The 9321-nt window shown below is 35.1% G+C and overlaps 2 protein-coding genes across 4 annotated transcripts; both read left to right on the top strand.

Annotated features, from left to right (window-relative positions):
• Positions 1–2963: 2963 nt before the first annotated feature.
• LOC106304859 (protein TRANSPARENT TESTA 16) lies at positions 2964–5627 on the top strand. Of its 3 annotated transcripts, none has more exons than XM_013741248.1 (7): positions 2964–3123; positions 3420–3646; positions 4518–4587; positions 4705–4869; positions 4978–5019; positions 5120–5161; positions 5246–5627. In XM_013741248.1, the coding sequence occupies exons 2-7, from the start codon at positions 3459–3461 to the stop codon at positions 5465–5467; spliced, it is 729 nt and encodes a 242-aa protein (XP_013596702.1). In that variant the 5' UTR covers positions 2964–3123; positions 3420–3458; the 3' UTR covers positions 5468–5627. The 3 variants fall into 3 exon arrangements, with proteins under 3 accessions (XP_013596702.1, XP_013596701.1, XP_013596700.1); XM_013741247.1 differs by having other exon boundaries at positions 2964–3281; positions 4993–5019; XM_013741246.1 differs by having other exon boundaries at positions 2964–3281.
• Positions 5628–6123: 496 nt separating this feature from the next.
• Positions 6124–8396, top strand: LOC106304660 (sugar transport protein 11). Its single transcript, XM_013741057.1, has 3 exons — positions 6124–6493; positions 6578–7533; positions 7880–8396. Exons 1-3 carry the CDS (start codon positions 6355–6357, stop codon positions 8351–8353), a joined length of 1569 nt encoding a protein of 522 aa, XP_013596511.1. The 5' UTR covers positions 6124–6354; the 3' UTR covers positions 8354–8396.
• Positions 8397–9321: the final 925 nt, after the last annotated feature.

The raw sequence follows: 9321 nt of genomic DNA, 5'->3' as shown, positions 1-9321 counted from the left end.
TTTTTGAGAGAAGATGAAATGTTTTGGATGATGAAATGGAGTGAAAATGAGTTGTATTTATAGATGAAAATCACTGTTCATAATCGTTGGAGAAAGGAGAAATTTTTGAAAATTTTTATTTGTGACCGTTGGGGTTAAATCGAGTGCCGAAAATCAGTCTGAAAATATCGTATTAGACGATCAATCAAATCTATTAAATTTCATAAAATTTTGATAAAAATATAAATTATGGTGAATAAATATTTTTTTTTGTTATGATAATAAATTATGCGACGGCTCAGCCGGTCAATGTAGAATAATAAATAAATTATACGGCGGCTCGGCCGACCAATTAGCCATAAACAAAATATAAGGCGGCTCAGCCGACCAGTTAACAAAAAACAGAAAATAAAGGCGGCTCGGCCGTCCAGTTAACAATAAATAGAATATAAGGCGGCTCGGCCGACCAATAAATTAATTAAAATATTAATAAATAATATAGGCGGCATTCCGGCCATTATAACATAATATAAATAATAGTACAGACGGTATACCGACCATTATAGCAGGGTATATATGATACAATAAATTTTACCGAATTGCAGAACGATCGTGCTGATAACGTGTTTTAAAAAGAACTAGAATTTTATTATATCGCATGAATTTATATAAAGCAAAATTTTATACCCGTACGAAGAAGATAACACTGATAAGAAGAGAGGATGTGTTATTGAAGGAGAAGAATGGTGTGTTACAAACGATCGAAACGATCGTTTATATAGAATTTAAAAAGTAGAAGTTACTGTGTAAATAGTGACAGTGAACTCCACTCAATTTTCTTTCACACTATTATTTCAATGATCGGTGCAGTTTTTGTTTACATCTTCACGTTTACAACATTAAGTATGTAATAAATTAACGATTCATAAAAGTTGTTTTATATTGGGAAACTAATTGACATGTGAGCGGCTTCTAATTAATAAAGAAGACAATACAACAGAGAGGAGACCTACTAGGTCTTCCTGGTTAAATCAGTGGTAATCCACGAGGTTCTCTTTATTACCAGCGCTAATCACTGACGCCAGATTTTGTAACATGTGATTTCATGTCATACGTCTTACTCTTCTTTTTTTCTGTGTCTAGATTTTACGTAAGCCTCAAAAGGAAAATAAAAAAGAATCAGAACATTTATCATTTAATTAGGAATGTTAGTAAATAAATAAATAAAACTTTATAATTACATCTATACGTAGACAAACAAGCCTGTAAGATAGAGGGATGCAGGAGAGTGGGGTAGCTGGAATGACGAAAACAGCCTTGGACCCAACTCTTCGTCTCTAATTATTAGTTTCTTAATTTAGAAACCATAACATGTTTCCTGCGAGTCTCTGACAGAACACAAGAGCTGCTTCCTTAAAAAAAATTTGATGACCCAAAATTCAAAGGAAAAGACTTTTCATTTGAACTCCAACGACTGTTATTATTGTATTGCTCACGTCACATATATGTAAATTGTCTATGTACTATTATTTTCGTTATGATGATCACTTTACCACTGTGTAAATTCGTTCGTAACTTTATCGACATTTTGGCTTCTATTTGGCATATCTGTTACAAGCATGCCATTAAAATAGTAGTTCATCAGCTCGTATTATCCGATTTTTCTTTAGTTAAAAGCAATCTGATCTGATATGCAGCTGCTGATATTACTATTAAGGTATACATTTTTCAGAAACTCTATATAATGTAGTACATGTCACGAATTTATATGTTAGATATTTTGATAGCTAGAGGATCTATATGCCAATTTTGATTTCAAAACTTCAACACTCCAGCTTCAGTATGTCATAAAGCTATAGTAAACCATCCAAACACACACACACACACAATATTCATGTTCATTTCATAAACTGTATAATTTGCCACCACAATTTTTTTCTGTGCTTTGTGTGGTGATGTTGATGTCTAATTAAAAGACACATGTTCCTCTCTTGTTTTCCTCTCATTTTGTAACCAAATTATTATAAAATTCAAATCATACAAAAAGATTAACAATTATTTCTTATGAAACGAGGGTAGCATGTCTTGTGCTTTGCCATCTCAGGTTTGAATTCGATTTTCGTAAGTGAATATTTGATTCAAAATGACAGAATAAAGAAGAAGATGATGATATAAACTTCACAGATAATCTAGCTTAACTACACATATATTGATTTTACTATTGAAATAAAAGAATCAAGGGCGCTTAGGAGGTGGGTAAGAAAAATAATAAAAAGTCACTTTCAAATATTGTTACACTTTGTCCTTTCCCATTTGGCTACTTTCTCTTTTGCCTTTTGCCTTTTGTAGTAACTTCCTTTCCTTATAACATTTTTCATGAAATTTCCTTTTTGGAATCTTTATACGATTGCGTCATGCATGGCAGATCAAAGAAATTAATGGTTTAAATTTGACTGAAAAGGGACTTCTCTGCTCAAGAAATTACCATAACTGCCATTAGAGATTACAACTAACTAGTTTTTTTTTAATTACTTTGTAGTTAAGTGTTTGGTATAATATCTTGAGTAATTCACTTTACAAATAAAATAAAATGGAGATATATAATGTTTTTAACGATATTAGCGCACACACACACATAAAGAAAATTTTAACCATATTATAGCACACACATATATATAGAGTTTATTTTTACGATACTAGCAGTAACATGTAAATTAACTAACCTAAGAAGTTGTTGATGTTGAAATAGGTAAGCCTTATATAAACATTATTTTCACTCTCCAATTTATAGAGGAAAACTTATAAAATATATATGTAAGAAAGGAGAAGAAAAAGAGATGAAAATATTAGCATAAAGAGAAAATAGAATTATAGATTTGACCAAAAAAAATAGAATTATAGGAAATAGTAAGATGAGACCACACGCTATAATTGATGCAATCTTGTAATCTTTAAGCTTAATAAAATTTCAGATGACCAAAAAAAACACACGCTATACACACGGAGTTATAGAGAAAATAGAAAGAGTAATTAAGCATATTCTTCAGCATTAAGCCATTAACCTCTCTCCTCTTAGTGTCATCCAACCTCATAAACTACTGATCTCCATTTCCAGATCCTTAGAAGAACACAGCTCAACAAAAAGTACTTTAAAAGACTGTCTTCTCTTTTTTTGTTCTTCATTCTTTCACTCTCTATCTCTATATATTTCACACTATATAACCCACGCACACACTTTCTTTCGCTTCTCTCTAGTTCACACATCAAGATTCAAGAATCAAACCACCATTGAAATGAATACTGTAATTTTTTTTTATGAATCCTGTAATTAACTCTAGGGTTTTAGATTTTTGTTTTTTTTGGCTCGTTTTATAGTTAATTAGTTAGAGATTTCTTTTTAGTTGATCTAACTTTTGACCTCACAAAAACATTTGAATCAGGAGGAAGAGGAAGGAGTGAATAAGAGGAAGAGAGGAGAGATGGGAAGAGGGAAGATCGAGATAAAGAGGATAGAGAATCGGACATCAAGACAAGTGACCTTCTCCAAGAGAAGAAGTGGTCTTATCAAGAAGACTCATGAGCTCTCTGTTCTCTGCGATGCTCACATCGGTCTCATCGTCTTCTCCGCAACCGGAAAGCTCACCGAGTACTGCTCCGACCCTTCCAAGTTAGCTCCTTCTTCTCTTCTCTTCTCTCTCAAATTAGGGTTTCTGAGATCTATACATACATGTGTATGTATTGATATCTTTTTTTTTGTTTGGTCAACTGTATTTGATCTAATTAAATGAGGATATGATATCTCCTCGTGCTTGTGATGAACGCAGAGTTTTCATCATTAGTTTCTGAAGTAGCAGGTACCATGAAAATGTTTTAAGATTTTAATTTGGTCCAGAATTTAAGAATCTCTCCGATGCTATATATTTTATTCTTGTAGTAATTTTTTGTATATATGCGTACATGCATGTATATATATAATCATTAATGGTATAGATGGGTCAAATTCTATATATTTTCAACACCTGATGAGCAAAGAGATCTGCAAAGATTTGACATTTCTTGAACAACCTTTCTCATAAAAAGATCTCAGTCTGTGTTTGTAAAATACTGAGTAATAATTACAACGTATATACAAACATACCTATATATAAGTCTTGTTTAATAATTCGATTCAAGTACAATTAATTATAAATATGTGCTAATTAGAAATTTTAGATCTAACTCCTAAACCAGACAAACTTATTAATATATTGCCCTGCAATGTGAGAAGAAATATATTCTAGTAGTTTTAAGTTTTCTTTCACAAAACAAAGAATGGAAAACACCTTTTAATTTTTTTACCTTGTAACCGATTCTTTTGGCCAGAATATATATTAATCATTTAGTTTTTGTTTGTCAAAGTATATATAATTATATATCGATCATAATCTTGAGAATAGATGATTCGTTATTTGAGTTTTGTGTTCCTCCATTGATTATCGAAGTCTTGACGTTGTGAGATTGAATATACACATTTCATAATTACCAATATTATTGAACAGGATGCCTCAGCTCATTGAGAGATACCTGCAGACCAACGGATTGCGACTTCCTGACCCTAATGACGGCCAGGTAAGAATATATATACGCACATTTATTCATTTGGTCTTTACCAATCCAAAACAACAAAAAATTAAAAAAATTCACAAGAATCTAATTTATTATGGAGTTTTGTGTGTATATATATAGGAGGAACTGTACCAGGAGATCGAAGTACTAAGAAGAGAGACATGTAAGCTTGAGCTCCGTCTGCGTCCATACCATGGACATGACTTAGCCTCCATTCCTCCACACGAGCTCGATGCACTAGAGCAGCAGCTCGAGCATTCTGTCCTTAAAGTCCGCGAGCGTAAGGTAAACGTAATATATGCTCATACAAATATATTCCCTTAAAACTATATTTCATTAAATTTCTGTCTGATTTATCTCTATTTTTCTATCTCTAATGTTAATATATTGAAGAATGAGTTGCTGCAGCAACAGTTGGAGAATCTAAGCAGAAAGGTCGCTTCTCGAATCATTCATTTTTTTTAACTATTCCTTCCAAAACTGACCTTCATACGGCGGGTTTATTGATCAATACCATGTTTTATGCATGTTTTAGAGGCGGATGCTAGAAGACGATAACAAAAATATGTACCGTTGGGTAAGTTTGGTTATCAGCTAGAGAATGTTAATTTTGTTTGCACGATTGAATGACATATTTTTACTATGTATACTTATATTGCAGCTTCATGAGCACCGTACCGCGATGGAGTTTCAGCAAGCTGGGATAGAGACCAAACCAGGGGAGTATCAACAGTTTCTAGAGCAGGTTCAGTACTATAACGATCATCATCAGCAGCAGCAACAACAACCAAACAGTGTTCTTCAGCTTGCTACGCTTCCTTCGGAGATTGATCCTAATTACCATCTCCAGCTTGCTCAGCCTAATCTTCAAAACGATAATTAATCCTCGGCCATTTTTACTCTTACTATCAGGAGACAAATGAATGAATGAAGTATCATTTCTATCTTTATTACCTATTTTAATTGGCCAGTTGATGTCTTATTTTGTGTTTGTTTGGTGTGGTTATGGAACCTTTGTTTGAAGTACAATTCACATGAGAAGCACAATGAAACTTTAATTATATAATCAATCATCATTACATTATATTTTTTTGGTAATATTTGTTCATCAATCATCATCATCACACATTTGCCAAATAGAGGTCAACTGTTTACATATCATGTTTCGCTGGATACAATAATGTTTATTAACATTGGCAAAAAGCTGTTGTTCTCCGATATTTCACAGTAAAGATTCTGTTATAAAAATTTGATGTTTGTCTTGAGAACAGTTGGCCAGCTGAAAAGCCCCCATGAGATTCCAAACGCGAACGCGATTTTAAAATGGCTAGCTTAACTCAAATTATACCTGTCAGGCTAAAGAAAGAGTGAATAACTCAAATTAGGTTATTGATTGCACACAAAGAAGGATCCAGCTTAGTGTCTTTGTAATATCTGATGGATTTATTAAGGATTTTCACTGAAAATAGATGTTTATGTATTTAGACAGAATGGGTAACAATCCCAAAATAGTCTTTAATAAACTCATCCAAGGTTGTGAAAAAAATATTCAGACAACTTTTACCAAGGTTGCAAGAACGATCAAGAAGCAAGAAAGGAGTTTCCGGAAGAACAATCTTTCTTTCATCTTTTTCTCTTCTATTTGTTTGTATTACAAAGACGAGAAAACTTGACTTCTTCTTGCCTTCTTGATCGCTCGAGCAACCATAATTATCATCTAGAGCCCCTAAAACGCTGCATTTTTTTTTTGTTTGCTTAATCGTCCACGTCATGGGAGGAGGATTTTTTGTAACCGATAGTAGCCATAGAGAAGAATATGAAGAAGGCGGTGTGACCTCTTTTGTCGTAATTGCCTGCATTGTGGCTGCAATGGGCGGTCTCCTCTTCGGTTACGATATCGGTATCTCAGGTTTGTTTCTTGCCTACCAAGAAATTTATCTATGTTCTCTGTTTTATTATGTTGATTGTTCTCATGGTGAATATGTGTTTGTAGGAGGAGTGACATCAATGGAGGAGTTTCTAACGAGATTCTTCCCAGACATGCTACGTCAAATGCAAAACGAAACAGGACGCGAAACAGAATACTGCAAATACGACAACGAGCTTCTAACTCTCTTCACCTCATCTCTCTACCTCGCTGCTCTATTCGCTTCATTCCTCGCTTCATCCATCACAAGGCTCTTTGGTCGTAAAGTCTCGATGACACTCGGAGGCCTCGCGTTTCTCTCCGGAGCTCTTCTCAACGGTTTCGCTATCAGCCTCGAGATGCTCATCATCGGGAGGCTGCTTCTTGGCGTTGGCGTCGGTTTCGTCAACCAAGCTGTTCCTCTCTACCTCTCTGAGATGGCTCCTGCCAAGATCAGAGGAGCTCTCAACATGGCTTTCCAGTTAGCAATCACGATGGGGATCTTAGCCGCCAACATCGTCAACTACATAACCCCTAACCTCAAGAACGGTGTGGGATGGAGATTATCTCTAGGCCTAGCCGCGGTTCCTGCCTCTGTTTTGCTCGTGGGATCGTTTTTCTTGCCGGAGACGCCGAACTCGATCCTCGAACGTGGGAACAAAGAAGAGGCTAAGAGGATGCTTCAGAAGATCAGAGGAACCATGGAGGTTGAGCATGAGTTTATGGATCTCTGCGCGGCGTGTGAGTCTGCCAAAAGCGTTCAGCATCCGTGGACGAATATAGCGCAAACTAAGTATCGACCGCAGCTTGTGTTCTGCACGTTCATCCCGTTCTTCCAGCAGCTGACCGGGATCAATGTCATCATGTTCTATGCACCTGTCTTGTTTAGGACCATTGGTTTTGGGAACGACGCCTCTCTTATCTCCGCGGTGATTACCGGTCTTGTCAATGTCCTTTCCACCCTCGTCTCCATCTACTCTGTCGACAAATTTGGACGCCGAGGTCTGTTTCTTGCTGGTGGTATCCAGATGATAGTGACTCAGGTAACAGGTCATGAAACCTTAATCTTTAAATAGTGTGTATAAGAATATAAACCAACTTTAAAAAAATCTGCTAGGTGGTAATTAGGCGATTTATATGGGATTATTGATTAGACGGAGGATGCCTAAACCAATTTTTTAAACGCCGAGACCATTTTCTTAGAAATGTTAAAAATCATTTTGTTTTAAGTCGATTTTGATGATTAGGTGTACGCCTAGATGCCGCATCGACCGATGATTTTCGAAGCATTGATATTATAAACTTTCATACGATGTAACATGAATAATATATAGGAGATTTAGTTAGAAGTCCATGAAATTTGACAGACTTGTTTTGCTTCGGTTTCAGGTCGCAGTTGGTTCGATTATTGGTTGGAAATTCGGAGTAAACGGGGAAGGGTCATTGTCGCCAGTCGATACACAGATACTCTTGGGGTTGATTTGTCTCTACGTGGCGGGTTTTGCATGGTCGTGGGGACCGCTGGGATGGTTAGTGCCGAGTGAGATATGTCCATTGGAAATCAGATCGGCGGGACAATCGTTGAACGTGTCCGTGAACATGTTCTTCACTTTCCTCATTGGACAGTTCTTCGTGACGATGCTTTGCCACATGAAGTTTGGTCTGTTCTACTTCTTCGCCGTTTTGGTCTTGATCATGACGATTTTCATTCACTTCTTGTTGCCAGAGACGAAAGGAGTTCCTATTGAGGAGATGGCGAGAGTGTGGAAGGATCATAGTTTCTGGGGCAAGTATGCTCGTGTTGTTGATGGTGGTGATACTGATGATGGCGATGATGTTTATGTTTTTAGTGTAAAAGCTTAAGAATAATAAAGGTGTTTTAGGATTTGATTAATTTTATTCAGAAAACGGGTCGTCTAATCTTACATATTAACAAATTACATATTAACAAAGTCTTATCATCTTTTCTTAGATATTAAGAAGCTTATTACTTACATTCCAAGCCTTGATCTTCCCCCAACATGATCGTTGTTGTTAGGGTATCGTGTCATATAACTTAATCATCTAACTCATTTTTGACAAAATGGTTTTATACCATTTACCAGTAAGTTTCTGGGCGGCGAAGACATTCATCGGAATAACCGTGGACACTATGAAATAGTGTAATCGAATATCAAAAGTAGAATTCGTTTAAACGAGAAATAGAATCCTAAAATGCGTGGCTTAAACGCATTGGATGTTGGGTTTGAATTTGGATTTAAATATGTTAGATAGACTTATTTTTAATAACTTATGGTTTAAATCATATTCATGGTTATCTTTTATATTTGGTTAAATATAAAAAAATGTATACCCATAGCAAAATAAATATTAGCATTGATTTGGTCAAAAACACTAATATTATCTTTGCAAGTTACGGTCAGTAGTCATGACACTTAATACTCCATAACCATGCATATACGTTTTTTGGTTTTGAAAAGAAAAACCTATGACGTAATATTTTGTGGTACTCACCTTTTCTATATAAAGCCTCATGGCAATGTAGAAATATAATGAATTGAGATGATTAACATCAAAGAGAATTTTTTCTACATTTAAATAGTTATGTTAGTATTTTTTATCTAATATACGAGAGTACAACACAAAACTAGTTTTGTTAGGCTTCTGATAAAGTGACGTAGATCAAAAGATCTGTACAGTTGTATCTTGATAATCTTAACGCTATGAAACCGTCGCATTACGGACGTTTAAAAATTTAAGAAAAGAGATTAATCATCTGAATGTGCAATTCTTCTTTAATCGTTCGTTTCGATATTGTATTTTTAAATTAT

Source organism: Brassica oleracea, chromosome C7, assembly GCF_000695525.1.
Source record: "Brassica oleracea var. oleracea cultivar TO1000 chromosome C7, BOL, whole genome shotgun sequence".
NCBI classification, from domain to species: Eukaryota; Viridiplantae; Streptophyta; class Magnoliopsida; order Brassicales; family Brassicaceae; genus Brassica; species Brassica oleracea.
The sequence above is the reverse complement of the archived record's forward strand: the minus strand, read 5'-3'. Positions and strand labels throughout refer to the sequence as shown.